We start from the raw sequence: 18740 nt of genomic DNA, 5'->3' as shown, positions 1-18740 counted from the left end.
CCCATACTTTGGCTAATGCAGAGTGCAAATATCCCGGAGATAGAGAAGGAAGGTTTAGCAGTCATCTTTGGTGTGAGAAAGTTCCACCAATAACTTTACAGACATAAATCTGCAATAGTAACCAACCATAAATCCTGCTAGGTCTACTCAAAAAAGAAAAGGACAAGGCCATGCTACCCCATAGCTTCAGGTCGAAATCCACAGTGGACTCTCACTAATTGTGTGACTTATTACAATTTGGAACACTGTCCAGGAGGCCAAGTAGTAAGTGCAGTTGCCTTTAGCTGCCTCCCGCTGCATACTCCATTGGATCCGGAAATAGATAGGATTCCCAAGAGTACTGCAGGAGTATCCCCCAGATCTAGACAATTGATGGATCTGAACAAAGAATTAGGATTAGTAGATGTATGGAGATGTCTTCATCCACAGGGCAGAGATTTTTCTTTCTACTCCAATCCACATAAATGTCATACCAGAATTGATATGTTTTTTGCCCCTTCGATTTTTTTAAATTCCATATCATCCTGTAAAATAGGTGGTATAGCAATTTCCGACCACGCTGCTGTATATATGGAAATTAAGGCGAGGAACAATGGGACATCCCCTCGGCATTGGCGTATGGACCCCTTCCTAATGAAAGATAGTAAATTTGTAAAGTATTTCTCTCAAGAATTTAAAACTTTTTTAGAAATTAATTCAGGTACGACTAGCAACCCGTCAATGATGTGGGAGACCATCAAAGCTTACATGCGAGGTTTGATCATCTCCTACTCAGCGACCCAGAAGACATTGAAGGGAGAACAACAGCATCTACTTGAAGCCCGCTTAAAAGCAGCTGAAATAGCATACACTGATAGACCTTCTATTATTAAATTGCAAAGGATTACGGCTCTTAGGACAGCTCTAAACACTACGCTTACTCAAACAACTAAGAGGGAAATATTATTTGCAAAACAAAGGTTATATGAATATGGCGACAAACGGGTAGATACTTAGCATTTCTTGCAAAGAAACAAAAGGCCCCTCAGACTATTATTACGTCTATCAAGGAAAGTACGGGTATTTTGACTCATGATCATAAAAAGATTAATGCGATCTTTAGAGACTTGCAGGATTGTGAAGACAGGACTAGGAGGATGCAGTCATTTTTTAAAAATTTGACTTTTCTAGGCCTAACTCTGGAACAGGTATCGGTCCTAAATGCTCCTCTAACAGTCCAAGAAATACTTGATGCAATTAGGCAACTTCAGAGCGGTAAGGCGCCGGGCCCAGATGGTTTTCAAGCTGAATTTTATAAAGAATTTACAGAAATATTGGCTGGTCCACTTATGGACATGTATAACTATGCATATAGTCAGGGCTGTCTCCTGCCTTCGCTGAAAGAGGCAAATATCTCTCTTATCCTTAAAAAAGGAAAGGATCCAGAAGATTGTACATCATATAGACCAATATCCTTGCTAAATGTAGATTTTAAAATCCTTTCTAAAACGTTAGCACTGAGACTAGAAAGGAGGATCAGACGGGGTTTATTAAGGGCCGTAGATCATCCAATAATATTAGAAGGGTTTTGAATATGATTCAAGCCTGTCATCAGGGAAAGATACCAGGAGTAGTAGTTTCATTAGACGCAGAAAAGGCATTTGATAGGGTCGAATGGTCATATTTGTTTTACACATTGGAAAGGTTTGGCGTTGGAAAGGTTTTACCAAATGGGTCTCAACATTGTATAGTGATCCCAAAGCAGCTGTGGTTACCAATGGATTAGGTTCAAATAGCTTCAGTGTGGGTAGGGGCTGCCGTCAGGGATGTCCCCTCTCACCATTGTTATTTACGCTAATAATTGAACCACTAGCAGAAGCTATACGGGTTGATCCTAATATAACTGCCCCAAGGATTGGAACAGGTAAACATAAAATTACCCTGTATGCAGATGATATTCTTCTATTCCTCAGTAATCCTCTGAGGTCCGTACCTCGCCTAATCCAAGTTATTAATACATTTAGCGCATTCTCAGGCGATAAAATTAATTTTTCAAAATCGGAGGCTATGCCAATGGGTGGCCTTGCTATGACACCCCACTTAGTGGATGGATCCCTTTTTCCCTTTCGTTGGTCCCTGGAGGGCTTCTTATATTTAGGCATTTTTATTACTCCAGTATTTGGTCAGTTGTATAAGGCTAATTTTGTGCATTTACTGGAAAGGATAAGGCAGGACCTCCAGCGATGGGGAGACCTACCAATTTCCTGGTTGGGTAGAATAGCACTAATCAAAATGAATGTCTTGCCCCGTCTCCTATATCCTATGAGAATGCTTCCGGTGATGCTGCCGAGGACGGCTCTACGTAAATTATATGGCTGCTGGGTTCCTTTATCTGGAATCATAGACGGCCCCTCATTAAGCTGAAGAAGCTACAGCTTCCACAGACAAGGGGAGGATTGGACTTCCCAGATTTTAGGAAATATCAGTTAAGTTCCCTATTAAGTTACATAGCTGATTGGGTCTTGTCTGATCCACAATCAATCTGGTTGGACATCGAGGCCTCTCAAGTAAAATACCCACTTATTAACCTTTTATTTTCAGACAAGAGGAAAATCATTACAGATCACTGTAAAAACCCTATAATACTAAATACAATCAAGGCTTGGAATATAATGCGGCAAAATGAGGGCAATTCACATAAAACATCCCCCTATGCACCGATAGGGGGAGCATGGGGATTCCAACCGGGATTTACAGATGCCACTTTTAAACTCTGGAGATCCAGGGGTATCTCATGTCTAGGGGACCTATTTAAGGATGGGGTCCTGATGTCTTTTGAACAGCTGCGTCAGAAATTCGGATTACCTAATGGTGACCTCTTTCGATACTTCCAAATTCGAGATCATATACAGAAGAAGACTACGTTATTAGATAGTCTTTATAAATCAGATAGAGAATGTAGTGTCCTACGACCAGTGGGGGTATCTTCCGTCAGTACTATTTATCATTTACTAAAATGATGAAGTATCGGGAGATATGGATAATCTGCTTAAAACATGGGATCAGGGTTTGGGACTAGAAATCTCTATAGAAACGTGGAATGATATTTGGGAAAACGCTAGAAGAATTACTATCTGTAACAGAACCCAGGCTATCCAGCTGAAGATACTTCATAGGGCCCATATAGCACTGGTTCAATTGGCAAAATTTAAGGCAGGAGCATCTCCAATGTGTCCTAAATGCAAAATAGAGGTGGGCACTCTTGTACATTGCCTATGGACCTGTCATAAGATCCGTAGATATTGGACTAAAGTAGCAAGTACCCTGACAGAAATGTTAGGAACGGAAATAAAAGTGGACCCTGTATCTCTCCTCTTGGGCTTTTCGAACTTTCCCTCCCTGGACACGTACGGGAAGAGACTATTTTCTATTCTCTCTTTCTGTGCAAGGAAAAATATTTTGGTGAACTGGGTGGCTGAGGGCCCCCCTGGTCTTTCAAATTGGCACAGATTAATTATGGAATGTATTCCCCTTGACTTCCTTACAAATATGGTGCACCGAAAGACCGAATTATTTTATAAAATATGGCAGCCCTTCTTGAATTACATAAATACAGATATTTCGGCTATCCTAACAAGGGCTTTTATTTAATTGAGATTACAAACCTGGCTGGTCCGGGGTCCCTTAGGAGAGGAATCCCACACGAATACGGGTTTTATTACATCTGATGTTAACACATTCCGAGCATGTAAGAGACTTAAATATACACTCTGGTTAGTTGTAGGTTAGATTAGTAGATAGTTGAGTTTTGTTTTTTTTTTCTTTTTCGGGTATTTTTTTCTTTTGTTAAATTTTGGCTATTGTATATTTGATTTAATTGTATATCAATGTTTATATTTGAGAGTTTTGTTTATTTTTGTAAACTTGTAAAAATGTTAAATTTCTAATAAAAATATCTATAAAAAAATAGTTAGAGATTTTACTCTCTCAAAAATCTTCTATGAAAATATTCTCCAATCCTATTGGGTATTGGGTTCGTGGTTACATAAAGGGTATATGAGAACTTTTCAAAATAAATCATACATTGATCCAAATGAAATTCCAGTTTTGAATGAGATTTTTTTTAATGTCGTCTGTAGACAGAGGAGGATTTCCCCAATTAAAAACGAGGACGTTTCAAATTCAAAGAAACAGCCAAGGGTCTGTAAAAACAAACTTACATTCGGCAGCTTTCCTTTAAACAATGCTTGTACTTGATGATCATCTAACCTTGTGTGTATTTGGCATACAATCAGAATGAAATATATGTGCAAGTTATCAAATTTAGGATGGACCAGCATCTCTACCTCACTCTTACCTAGAAGCTTTTGTCATTTTTGATGGGCTGATTAAATAAGTTCCGACAATTGCTGGCATGTCTGATGCAGCAAGCTTAAAATGGAAATCCAATGGATTTAAGCTTCACACTAAATTCCCATACTACGGAAGTGCAAGGATATGACTTCTTCCCTTTCTAGTCCGAGTTTCAGGGTGTCAATTTCTCTCTCGCATTTTCATAGCTTGTTCCTTTGCTACTGGAAATCTACCTCATGGCTCTACTTTCAGTACATCCAAGATTATGAGCTTCTTCAATGGATTTTGGTAATCCAACTGGTTAGACCTAAAGTTGTAGTCTAACCAAAACACCTTTCTTCAGTAAATGTTTCAGATGTATACTTTACTGAATATTGCTATTCTGCAACATCTTTCTATTTTGTCACATCTGTAATACCCTCAGGTTTTTAGAAAATAAGTTTGCATGCCATTTTTGCTTGGAATATTTTCCAACACTCATTTGTTGGAAGCTTTCTGTCCATTAGTAAATTTTTGTCTGAATTATTCCGGGGACTCCTCGTTACACTCTCCACTGTCCATTCACTTCCACCCCCAGCCCAATGGATACCATCAGCAAACTTGACTGCTTTGCAATAAGTTTCTGCATTTGGGTTATTAACCAAAATAAATCAGGCTTTTAGATACAGCACAGAGTACTCCACGGTTGGACATCCTCCCTGTAATAAAAAGTTATTCCTCTTTCAGTTTTCAAAAATCTATTTCTACATTTTACATTAAATTTCCACTGATTTCTGCTAGTGTATTAGTTTTTTAGTGCTTTTGCCAAAAAAAACAGAATTCCACAGTACAAATATATGATATAGGGTTCACTTCCTCAAAAATCAATGATTTTGGTCAGACATTAGCCTCTCTTCTGGAACCATGATGAGTGCTGCCACCTACCTTGCTCATTATTATACCAAAAAGAGATGTTAAACAATTTAAACAGATTTTTGTTAGCAGAAGTATGTTTTACAAATCTTACTTGACTCTCTTTTCTTCGACTTTTCGTAACTCTGCATCCCTCTGTAGCACCCTCATGATAGAGACTTGTTCTTCCTCTGTTAGGTGACTTAAATCGATCATTTTGACAGCTCAAATGAGACTTACTAAACCTAATTTACAAAATGCTTTCGGTTAGTAGTTCTTTTTTTAAAAATAATCTAGATTTTACATTTCTTTGAGACTCACTTTCAGATTTACTAAATATGAATAATACTTCAAGTGACAGGAAGTTTCCAACACATCAGCCAAGTTATGCTAGTCTTTTGAGTGAAGGTCAACTTCATGTCCTCAGATATTCAAATATGCCAAAACTAAATTGTTCACTCCCTTATTGTTCAGGCCACAAGTTCATAATGATGTAAGTGTTCCTCAGTTGCACCATGCACTTAGATGCTCCCAATAACAGTCAACTGGTTCTGAAACAAAACAGAAAAGGCAAGAGAGGTGTTACTAATCAATTCCAATTTAATTATACACATTTTCAAAATATTGTTAATTTTGATTGAATAACCTCAAAAGGCAATTATTTATACAATTGTTGATTCAGTAATGCCTGATGATTTTAAAATCAATGGTTCCAACAATCTTGGCTAAATTTTGCTTAAAAGTTACAATTTGCTTAGATTGTCATAGACCACACGCTATCACCTGAATGAAGGAAGCAGCAGTAAAACTAATCCTCCAACTTCCTGCGAGTAGGACTTCATCATGATCATTGAGGCCCATGCAAGAAACACTAGCTGCTTCATTTTCAGGTTAAGAAGAAATTTTTCCTAACACACTCAAGCAATCAAATAAATGTATCCTATGATTTATTTAAGGTTTGCATGAATCATATTTCATGACTATTGTGCAGTGCCATTTTAAGGGCCATATCAAAGTCAGAGTTCTGCTATTTATCTCTTTGTGACACAGGATTTATTTTTCGAGTCAATATTGCTAATTTTGTAGCACCTGTGGATTGAAAACAGAGTTACCATTTCGAGTCCAGTAACCCTCCTCCAGATGGATAGCATCTAGGAAAAAGTTATATTTAACGCTAATGGGAGATGATGCAGGGAGAAAGAGGTTGATGTTAGATGCCATCAGTTCTGAAGGAGCACTGGTCTCAAAATGTTAACTCTGCTTTCTCTCTACAGAGCTGAAACTTTATTGCTGGAACAGCACAGCAGGTCAGGCAGCCTGACCTGCTGTGCTGTTCCAGCAATAAAGTTTCAGCTTTGATCTCCAGCGTCTGCAGACCTCACTTTCTTTCTCTCTACAGACGCTGCCAGACCTTGTTTGTTTCTCCAGCACTATCTGATATTGAATCGGATTTTCAGCATCTGCAGATTTTTAAAGAAAATTTGGCTACTTAATTTTGCTAGCTATATATAGCTAAATTTCTTTTTGGTGCCAAAGTTGGAAATGGAGGCAGATTTGGGGACAGTAGAGTAATTTCCACTGCCTCAATCCTTCTGTCCGCGCCTCTCTCAAAAATAAAGACATTCAGGGTATTTCACAGTCAGTAATCCCCTTTTACTATTGTTTTTTATTGAATAACCATCAGAAACTGCAGATGACATATGTGTCTCCATCAAGACAGTGGTAAGATTACTGGTTTCTCCTCTGAAGCTGTGACAGCAAATGAAGTGGAGCTAAAGCAATTTCATAATCACCTCTTTCAAAACCATTACCTCAAAACTTAAAAATCTTGTAAAGAGTACTGAAATGAAGTGGAGATTTTCCAGTTGGACTCTAGTTTTCCAACAAGACGGGGACAGTTTAATCACCTCAAAGCAGGCACCTAACACACAGGCTGGTTCTAGCCAGGCTTTAGGTCTCCCTTGTCTGACAGGATGTTTAAGTAATTAAATTATATCTTGAACTTGGTCCCACATCATCTTAATTTGGAATTAAGAACTCCTTACTCCTCATTAAGAACTATATTCATGTTGTCCCAATACAAGTTGGGAAAATTGAACATAGATAAAATGAAACCAGTCAAACGCTCAAATTTCTGTTGCTGTCCATAGCCTCAGTTTAACTTTTTATTTGACACAATCAATGACAGTGGCTATAGTTGGAACTGTAAACAAATTTGGAAGTATATAAACTTGGTGTCTAAAATACAGGCAAAAGTGAAGGAAATGGAAACCAGTGTTCTTGATATTCTGCAAGCAACATACTTGCATTTGACCTAATTTGATGACTGCACAGATGGTGCCTCATGGAGGTGGGACATCCACATTGTCCATACACAGAGACCACCATATGCATGGCTGATAATAGCTAATCGCTATCATTGTGTACTCCAGCTCTAGATTATGTGACAAGGCCTTTGGAAAGTTTGAATTAGAATTAGATTACCTACAGTGTGGAAACAGGCCCTTCGGCCCAACAAGTCCATACCGACCCGCCGAAGCGTAACCCACCCAGACCCATTCTCCTACATTTACCCCTTCACCTAACACTACGGGCAATTTAGCGTGGCCAATTCACCTAACCTACACATCTTTGGACTGTGGGAGGAAACCGGAGCACCCGGAGGAAACCCACGCAGTCATGGGGAGAATGTGCAAACTTCACACAGTCAGTCGCCTGAGGCGGGAATCGAACCCGGGTCTCTGGCGCTGTGAGGCAGCAGTGCTAACCACTGTGCCACCGTGCCGCCCACAAGTTGGCAATATCTTTGTAGGTGCAAACATACAAAATAAAAGTGACCCTGGACCATCCCTTAATATCTTTCCTCATGCTGTGATTGGAGGTTTTCAAGCAACCAAATAGTGTTAAGTAGGTTAGCAAATTACATTTTCTTTCTGATCTATGGATGATACCTGTTGCAATTCTTTTTCAAAAGCATTAATTATCCCATTAGAACAAGACACTTTCACCTTACAGATATGGATACAATCTGTTAGGTGGATTAAATTTCTACTGTTTAACTTTGCCACATCACCCTCTTCTTGTTAGATCAGGGAATCTCACCCAAAAACTGGTTGGGTGGAGGATTGCAAAATTACAAAGGCGAGACTAATACACGAGAAAATACACTGGCAGAAAAGCATATGATGTGGCGAAAGCACATAGTACCTTTAGCATGTGTCTGTTTTCTAGAACCTTCAGGATATTCAGCATTAGCCCTCAATGCTGACAATAAGTAATCTAACAACCTGGAGACAGGATAGGGAAAGAGAGAGAGGAAAATATTCTTTGGAAAGGGGAGAAAATAGATTGTTCTCTTTCTCATTCTTTCGATCAACATACACCATAGAGGAAGTATCTTTAGCATTGGGTGGATGAATCAATTGATCATCTCTGCAGCATAAAAGTCACCACAGTTTTTAGCATTTACTTTCAGATTCTGAATTTGCTGTTGTGTTGCTTACATTTAGAGGGAATTTGGAAACATGGTGCACTGCAGGAAAAGTTAAATTGTCTCATTGATTAAAAGTCAATAACTATTAAATCAAGCACCTAAGCTGACAAAAAAAAGTATAATGACTCAAACACAAAAAGACATATTACAGATCTAGCATTTGTGTAGCTTCAAGAAGAAAATAACTCTTACAGAATAGACATGCAATAACAAGTGATTTAATAAAGTTAATTTGTGGCTGCAGGCATTAGGAATTTTTAAAAATGAAGGTAATGTTATGTTTATGTTTGTTACATGACTATAATATCACATTCCAATTTATGTTTGATCCCAGACTGCCAACTTTGTTGTCAGCATGGATGAACTGGAAGAAAAGGTCTGTTTCCGTACTGTATGACTCTATGACTCAATGTCACAATTTGGTTAGAGACAAAATAACCTTTCTTTCATAAAGTAGGCAGAGAGAGACCCAGGGAACTCAAAAAATGATGATTCCATGATTCTAACAAATAATAATACTTCATGACACAAGTTAGAACAGTCATATAACCTACAATAAAATATACATTTTATTTTTGAACACAGAATTAAGATGTGATCAGCATGGGTAATATAGAGTGATTGAGCATCCCACAGTGCACATCAAATAGATAATTCAATAAAGTCTGATGCCACACATTTCTTGATAACTACCCCAAACATTAATGACATGGTGGGTTATCAAGTCTCACTGAGCTTCACAAGCAATTACAATTCTTCTTAGGCAGTCAAAGTGTGGCAGTGGAAAAGCACAACAGGTCAGGCACCAATCTGAGGAGCAGGAGAATTGTTGTTTCGAACATAAACCCTTTATCAGGAATGTCGGGGGGGTGGGGCTAGGGGGAAGGTAGCTGGGAAGCTGGTAGGTGGATGGAGGTGGGAGGAGTGATTGGTCGGAGCGGATAGGTGGAAAGGACGATGGACAGGTAGGACAGTTCAAGAGGGCGGTGCTGAGTTGGAGGGTTGGATCTGGGGAAAAAGTGGGTGGAAGGGAGATGAGGAAACTGGTGAAATCGACATCGATGCCGTGTGAGTAGAGGATCCCAAGGCGGAAGATGAGGCATTCTTCCAGGTGTCAGGTGGTTTGGATTTGGCAGTGGAGGCAGCGCAGGACTTACATGTCCTTGGCGGAGTAGGAGGGGGGAGTTGAAGTGGTTGGTGTTTCCCAGAATTGTTCCCTGAAATGTTCCACAAGTTGGTGTCCTGTCTCTCCAACGTGGAGGATCGCTTTTGGTAGACTAGCCTGGAGACTCCATCTCAAGAGCTGCTTTGTCATGGGCTGTCTCAACAATTGTTCCTTCTTTAGTTAATCACCCCCTGGCCTATATTCATGCTTCCCTGGACTCCAAATCTGTATTTAACCATGGCCACAAGATCGGTTTTTCACTGACAGCTAACTTTACCAAGTTAAAATCTACCCAAGTTTCCACTAAACTCTAATTTTGCTCAGTGTCTAGATTAGAGTGGTGCTGGATAAGCACAGCAGGTCAGACAGCATCAGAGGAGCAGGAAAATCGACGTTTCGGGCAAAAGCCCTTCATCAGGAATTTTGCTCAGTTGCATTAAACAAATGCTTCTAGCAGCTTTTCAAATGCACCAAAGAATTAATGATTGAAGGCTTCTCCTAAACCTTGTGGGTTCTCCCCTGTATGAACTAACTTGCAGTTTCTCAGTCCTACAGACATCAACTCTTACCTGCCCATTCATTCCTACAACTAACTCAGGAAGAATTCTAACAGCACAGAGCCACAACTGTTCTGGACTCCTTCACCGCAGGATAGCTGAAGATAAGCCTTCCCACCATGACACTGACTTTTGTTGCATCTCTTCTGTCTCACCCTGTAAAAGTGGAAATTCCAGTTCTCGAGTTTGCTATTAACACCATTTCAGCTTATGCAAATAAAAGCAACCTATTTTACATTTGTTTATGGGAGAACAGATTATGAATGTGCTCATGTTACTTTTGTTGAGTTTGTTTTTCTCTAACCAGTCAGTCTTACATCTTACAATAGTCTTGTGGTAGGCAAATTATTGGAGAGGATTCAGAGACATAGAATTTATGATAACTTGGAAAACCATTGTTTGATTAGAGACAGTCAAGCATGACATTGAGAGGGGCAGGTCATGCCTCATAAGCCTTATTTAATTCTTTGAGAATGTGACAAAATACATTTGAAGGTAGAGCAGTGAATGTGGTGTACAAGGATTTTAACAAGGTGTTTGATAAGCCCATGGCAGGCTCGTTCAGAAAGTGAGGAGGCATGGGACAAAGGGAAATTTGGCTGTGGGGATACAGAATTGGCTGGCCCATAGAAGACGGAGGGTGGTAGTTGATGGAAAGTATTCAGCCTGGAGCTCTGTGACCAGTGGTGTTCTGCAGAGATCTGTTTTGGGACCTCTGCTCTTTGTGATATTTATAAATGACTTGGATGAGGAAGTGAAAGAGTGGGTTGGTAAGTTTGCCAATGACACGAAGGTTGGTGGAGAGCTGTTGAAGGTTGCAACAGGACATTGACAGGATGCAGAACTGGGCTGATAAGTGACAGGTGGAGTTCAACCTGGAAAAGTGTAATTTATTTTGGAAGATCAAAGTTGAATGCTGAATACAGGGTTAAAGTCAGGATTCTTGGCAGTGTGGAGGAACACAGGAATCTTGGGATCCATGTCCATAGACCCCTCAAAGTTGCTACCCAGGTTGTTAAGGCGTGTGTGTGTTGGCTTTCATTAGCAGGGGAATTGGGTTTAAGAACTGCAAGATTAAGCTGCAGCTCTATAGAGCCCTAGTTAGACCACACTTAGAATATTGTATTCAGTGCTGGTCACCTCATTATAGGAAGGATGTGGAAGCTTGAGAGATGGTGCAGAGGAGATTTACCAGGATTCTGCCTGGACTGGAGGGTATGCCTTATGAAGAGAGGTTGAGGTAGCTAAGGCTTTTCTCACTGGAGCAAAGGGTGAGGGGCGATTTGATAGAGGTGTACAAGATGTTGAAAGGCATAGAATGAATAGTCAGAGACTTTTTTCCCAAGGCAAAAATGGTTATCACAACGGGGCTTAATTTTGAGGTGATTGGAGGAAGGTTTAGGGAGATGTCAGAGGTAGGTTCTTTACGCAGAGTGGTGGGTATGTGGAATGCACTGCCTGCGGTGGTAGTAGAGGCACATACGTTAGGGATATTTAAGCGATTCTTGGATAGGCACCCACTGCATCCACCTGGACACCCCGCGCTGGCCTATTACCCACCCTCGACCTCTTCATTTCCAACTGCCGCCGGGACATTAACTGCCCCAACCTGTCTACCCCCCTCCCCCACTCCAACCTCTCACCCTCACAACGTGCAGCTCTCCAATCCCTCTGCTCCAATCCCAACCTCATCATCAAGCCAGCAGATAAAGGGGGCGAAGTGGCAGTCTGGTGCACTGACCTCTACACTGCTAAAGCCAAACGCCAACTCGAGGACACCTCTTCCTACCACCCCCTCGACCATGACCCCACCCCCCATCACCTCCCAGACCATACAGAACCTCATCACCTCAGGAGATCTCCCACCCACAGCTTCCAACCTCAGTCTAGGAACCCCGCACTGCCCAGTTCTACCTCCTTCCCAAGATCCACAAGCCTGACCACCCTGGCCGACCCATTGTCTCAGCATGCTCCTGCCCCACTGAACTAATCTCTACCTACCTCGACACTGTCCTATCCCTCCAAGTCCAGGAACTCCCCACATATGTTCGAGACATCACCCACGCCCTCCACCTCCTCCAAGACTTCCGTTTCCCCGGCCCCCAACGCCTCATCTTCACCATGGATATCCAATCCCTCTACACCTCCATCCGCCATGACCAGGGCCTCCAAGCCCTCCATTTTATCCTCTCCCGACGTCCCCAACAGTACCCTTCCACCGACACTCTCATTCGTTTGGCCGAAATGGTCCTCAGCCTTAACAATTTCTCCTTCGAATCCTCCCACTTCCTCCAGACCAAAGGGGTAGCCATGGGCACACGTATGGGTCCCAGCTATGCCTGTCTCTTTGTTGGCTACGTAGAACAGTTGATCTTCCGTAATTACACCGGCACCACTCCCCACCTCTTCCTCCGCTACATTGATGACTGCATTGGCGCCACCTCGTGCTCCCGCGAAGAGGTTGAGCAATTCATCAACTTCACCAACACATTCCACCCTGACCTTAAATTTACCTGGACCATCTCTGACACCTCCCTCCCCTTCCTGGACCTCTCCATCTCCATTAATGACGACCGACTTGACACTGACATTTTTAACAAACCCACCGACTCCCACAGCTACCTGGATTATACCTCTTCCCACCCTACCTCTTGCAAAAATGCCATCCCGTATTCCCAATTCCTCCGCCTCCGCTGTATCTGCTCCCAGGAGGACCAGTTCCACCACAGAATACACCAGATGGCCTCTTTCTTTAGAGACCGCAATTTCCCTTCCCACGTGGTTAAAGATGCCCTCCAATGCATCTCGTCCACATCCCGCACCTCCGCCCTCAGACCCCACCCCTCCAACTGTAACAAGGACAGAATGCCCCTGGTGCTCACCTTCCACCCTACCAACCTTCGCATAAACCAAATCATCCACCGACATTTCTGCCACCTCCAAAAAGACCCCACCACCAGGGATATATTTCCCTCCCCACCCCTCTCCGCCTTCCGCAAAGACCGTTCCCTCCGTGAGTACCTGGTCAGGTCCATGCCCCCCTACGACCCACCCTTCCATCCTGGCACCTTCCCCTGCCACTGCAGGAACTGTAAAGCCTGCGCCCACACCTCCTCCCTCACCTCTATCCAAGGCCCTAAAGGAGCCTTCCACATCCAAAGTTTTACCTGCACATCCACTAATATAATTTATTGTATCCGTTGCTCCTGATGCGGTCTCCTCTACATTGGGGAGACTGGGCGCCTCCTAGCAGAGCGCTTTAGGGAACATCTCCGGGACACCCGCACCAATCAACCACACCGCCCCGTGGCCCAACATTTCAACTCCCCCTCCCACTCTGCCGAGGACATGGAGGTCCTGGGCCTCCTTCACCGCTGCTCCCTCACCACCAGATGCCTGGAGGAAGAACGCCTCATCTTCCGCCTTGGAACACTTCAACCCCAGGGCATCAATGTGGACTTCAACAGTTTCCTCATTTCCCCTTCCCCCACCTCACCCTAGTTCCAAACTTCCAGCTCAGCACTGTCCCCATGACTTGTCCTACCTGCCTATCTCCTTTTCCACCTATCCACTCCACCCTCTCCTCCCTGACCTATCACCTTCATCCCCTCCCCCACTCACCTATTGTACTCTATTCTACTTTCTCCCCACCCTCACCCTCCTCTAGCTTTTCTCTCCACCTTTCAGGCTCTCTCCTTTATTCCTGATGAAGGGCTTTTGCCCGAAACGTCGATTTCGCTGCTCCTTGGATGGTGCCTGAACTGCTGTGCTCTTCCAGCACCACTAATCCAGAAACTGGTTTCCAGCATCTGCAGTCATTGTACTATCCTCTCATGTGGTAAAAACAATGAAGAGCATGGATTAGCTTGATCTCAGTAGGATAAAAGGTCAACACAACATCAAGAGCTGAAGGGCCTGTACTGTGCTGTACTGTTCTAATTATGTTACACACAGTTCTTACCCATTTCGTTTTTATGGTGAAATGGAGAAAAGGTGCAGCTCAAGATAATGAAATAAGGCATCATGGGCTTCCAAGTAAAAGTCTCTTTCAAAACATTCTGAGCTATAAAATCTATCTGATGCAGCATCTCGATATAGAACATATTCAGATTCTGGACAAACAAGACAGATAAGCATAAATGTGTTTAAATAAAAGAACAGGCCAACTAGATTCTTGAGAGCATCTTCCATCATTCAAGAAAATAATATTGATTTGGGCTTCAACTCCATTTTCCCAAGATGAACTTGTCTATCAAAAAGAAATCAATCTTGAAAGCCCAGTTATCCCAGTATCTGCAACATTCCAGGGTAGAATAGGAGCAGTAGAAACTTGACTGGAAGATTCACCCAGCTGTGGGTAGAAGCAGGAATTACTGAGTAGGCTGCCTGAACTGCTGTGCTCTTCCAGCAGCACTAATCCAGAATCTGGTTTCCAGCGTCTGCAGTCATTGGTTTTACCCTGTACTAGAAGTTAATTTGGGGTTTCTCAGGGAAAAAAAAAATTGACAGACACTGGACATTATGACTCAACAAAATGGGGAGAAGCAAGCCCATTGAAAGAGGTGTGTAATTTTGGACTGGTCCCAGAAAAGTCTACAATTCTGTAAGTAGTGTTACATACAAAGCATGAGTTTGTTTTGTCAGTTTAGGAAGTCAAAGGATCTCTTTTCTGTAATTTAGTGCACTGGTTGCCTAATAATGAACATTTGGTCCATGCCATCCTTAGTATTTTTGGTACACAAAGATTTAAATGCAAAAATATTCTTATTGATTATGAAGAAATATATACAGCATATCAGTTTTTGGAAGGTGAATTTTAAACATAAAAGCAGGGGGATTTTGGTCAGTTCTGTGAAGGCTTGTGTTTTTTTAAAAAAAACGTCAAAATCAGTCAGTGATTGAAATGTGTCATTTTTAAAGAAACATGCCAACTGCAATTAAGATGTTGAGAGAACCCTTTAACATTAATGGGTAAACTCTTTTATACAATTGAGCTGATGGCAAGCAGAATAAATTAAGCAAAGCCAACAGTTTTGTTTTTAATTCAGAGCAAAGGAATCAATCTTTTCAGTTCCAAGGGAAAAAGAAAATTCAGTTCAGAGCAACTAGTCACCACAGCAAATGTGTATTTCTAATCAGGGATTTTCCAAGATAAGAGAGCTAATATAGAATTTATTACAATGGAAAAAGTTTGGGCCCTCAGAATTGGTAAAATTTTATGCCTGCAGATTCAAAAAGGAATCATAATATTGTCTCCACTGTCCATGGAAATGAAACTGGAACTAAATAATGGGGCAAGGAACCAAATTTTGGAATTTGGTAGAACAAAGAGACTAGATCAAAGGGAAAAGTATTCATTTCCGGTTAGTTAATCCCATTTCATTGGTTATCATTAGTTAATCCTATTTCATTGAACAGGACCAGATCAAGAATAATTTGCTCTCTGGTGAACTTAGAAAGATATTACAATACGACTAGAAACAATAAGGAGAGTGAGCCAACAGTTAAGACTAGAATTTACAAAACAAAAAAGGGGAGAAAACTAAAGGCTTTAATTATAACTGCAAGTAACATTTCAAACAAAACAGAAGAACTGAAAGTACAAATAAAAGTAAGTATGTTCTAGTAGTTATTAGAGATATGGTTGCAAGAAAACATTATTTGGGACCAGGATCTTGAAGTATACAGGGCATTTAGAAAGGATAGGAAAGTAGGAGGAAGATGGAGGGTTGCTCTGTCAGTTAATGATATGAGCATAATAGAGAGGAATAGCCTAAGCCCAGAAAATGAGGATTATGGACGTAGTTTGGGGAGAAATGCAAAAGGATAAATTTAAGTCAGTTGTGGGAGTAGTATACAGGTCCCCTACCAATAACCACACTGTAGGGTGGAGCATAAAAGAAAGAATGAGAGCTCAGAGGGACACAATGATAATCATGGGATATTTTAATGCACACAAACTCTGGAAAAGTCACATGGACAAAGGTAGATGAGATAACAGAATGTTTTCAGGATAGCTTCTCAGAATTACCCATTTTGGAGTTCACCAGAGAGCAAGCGATTCTTGATCTGGTCCTGTTCAATGAAATGGGATTAACTAATGATCTCAGTGAAGCGGTCTCTAGATAGCAGTGATCATAACATGAATTAATTTAGCCTATGGGAGAGATGAGGGAGTCTGAAGTTTTTTTAAAAACTTAAACAAGGGTGATTATGAAAGCGGAGCAGGCCAAAGTGAATCAGCAAACTTGATCAAAGTCAATACTGAGGCAGAGTTAGATATTTAAGGGGATATTTCACAATACAGAATAGACACATTCCAACGAGTAAAAAGAATCCAATGGGCAGATCCACCATTTGTGGTCAAGTAGGAGAGATGAATATAGTATCAAACTTAAAAGAGAAAGAAGAAAGGAATCCTCACATCCCACAGGCTGTGGCATCAAACAGCACATTCCTTCAGAACAAGTAAGGTACTGACAGTATTTACTATGCCCACATTGCAAAAGTCACAATGAGTGCCTAACCTTAGATGCAACTGTGAAATCAGACATTTGCTGGATGATCTTGGAAGTGCAAAGAATGATACTGACAAATCGGTCTAGGACTGTCAGCCAAGCCTGCAGAAGTGCACCTATATGCAGTGGAAGCCACATACATTTATGTATAGGGTCCTGCACTTTGAAAACAGAAAGAACATATAAACTCATTGTGTTTGTTTGAACCCTATAAAACAGGCAATAGCCATTTCCTTATCCACGTCTCAGGATTAAGCCCTGATCAGAGTCAGAGTCAATCCGCAAGGATTGGCTTTTAAACTAAGCCAGGTTCTTGTCAACTCAATGCTAATGATCACATTCTCCATGACAACATCTCTACTAGAGCTCACTTATCAGCACTCTCCTCAACTAATATAAACACTGCTTTTCCCCACTCAAATTAGTATTCTTGAAAGGCCGAAGGACCTGCCCCTGTGCCATATTGTTCTAGGTCCAGATGAGAGCCAGCTGAAACGCTCTGACAAAAACCGGTCTTTTTTCAGCAGTCCTAAAGTTCTGTACAATAAACAGTTATGTGAAAAATATAATTGCGCAAAGACATGGGCATGTCAGAATATTGTAAAAACTAAATGGACAGAAAAGTCATTTAACTTTCAGAGGATAGAAGTAACATCCGTGAAGCAGCTATAAAAATCAGGAAATGGAAGCAAGGGAGGAACTCGGGAAAATCACAATTACCAGAGAGAGGTACAGTGTAAACTGTTGGAGTGTAAAGCTAACAAGCAGTTTTGTCTTGTTCAGAGAGTATAAGAAGTGACTATCAAAGTATTTGAGACATTGGTTTTAATTTTCCAAAATTCCTTCTTTCAAGAGAGAACCCATTAAATTGGACACGGCAAATGAAACATCTTTACTCATAAAGGGGAGGAAGGCAAAGAAGAAAACTACTAGCCTGTTAGCTCAATATCTGTCTTACTGAAGTTAATGGAAGCTGTTAAAGAAATTATAGCAGGACACCGATAATTTCAACAGAATCAGGCAGAGTCAATATGGTTTCATGAAAGGTAAACATTGAGGAAGTAGCATGTGCTATTTCCAGAAGGCATTTGATAAATTGCTACATCGTGGTGTAGAGGACAAAATATTGGCATGCATAGAAGATTGCATACTATTCAATAGCCAGCCATATATGGATATTTTGCTGGTTAGCAAGATGTAACAAGTGGTATGTTACAGGGATCAGTGGTGGCACCTCAATTTTTACAGGCTAAGCTTCTATCCACTAGGATTTGGAAGAAAAAGAGGTGCCTCGATTGAAGTACAAGCTCCTGACTGGCTTCGAGAAAGTAGATATGGAAAAGGATGTATCATCTTCTTGTGGGCAGATCTATAACTAGGAACCCCAGTTTAAAAATCAGGGGTCACTCATTTAAAAGATAGATCAGGGAAAATCTTTTGAGACACTTCATGAATCTTTGAAATCTTAGAGTCATAGATTCATAGCAATATACAGCACAGAAACAGATCCTTCGGTCTAACTTGACTATGACAACCAGATATCCTAAACTAATCTAGTCCCACTTGCCAGCACTTGGCCCATATGCCTTTAAATCCTTTCTTTTTCAAATATCCATCCAGATGTCTTTTGAATGTTGTAATTGTGCTGGCCTCCACCACTTCCTCTGGCAGTTCATTTCATACACACACCACCCTCTGCATGAAAAGGTTGCCCCTTAGCTCCCTTTTAAATCATTCCCCTCTCACTTTAAACCTATGCTCTCTGGTTCTGGACTCTCCCACTC

The 18740-nt window shown here is 41.2% G+C and overlaps 1 protein-coding gene across 9 annotated transcripts in view; it reads right to left on the bottom strand.

The window, feature by feature from the left end:
• The window catches only part of sytl2a (synaptotagmin-like 2a), a 123140-nt gene that overhangs the window by 87690 nt on the left and 16710 nt on the right, over nt 1–18740 (bottom strand). For 8 of the 9 annotated variants that reach the window (XM_087988051.1, XM_087988050.1, XM_087988053.1 and 5 more), the window contains exon 2: nt 5339–5774. In XM_087988051.1, coding sequence (XP_087844177.1) covers nt 5339–5439 — 101 coding nt within the window. In that variant the 5' untranslated portion in view covers nt 5440–5774. The remainder of the gene's footprint in view (nt 1–5338; nt 5775–18740) is intronic. The other variant, XM_087988054.1, reaches the window with a different exon arrangement.

The sequence above is a fragment of the Chiloscyllium plagiosum genome, unplaced genomic scaffold (assembly GCF_037043375.1).
Source record: "Chiloscyllium plagiosum isolate Xiang-an unplaced genomic scaffold, Cpla_swu_hap1 HiC_scaffold_6, whole genome shotgun sequence".
In the NCBI taxonomy this organism is placed as follows: domain Eukaryota; kingdom Metazoa; phylum Chordata; class Chondrichthyes; order Orectolobiformes; family Hemiscylliidae; genus Chiloscyllium; species Chiloscyllium plagiosum.
The sequence above is the reverse complement of the archived record's forward strand: the minus strand, read 5'-3'. Positions and strand labels throughout refer to the sequence as shown.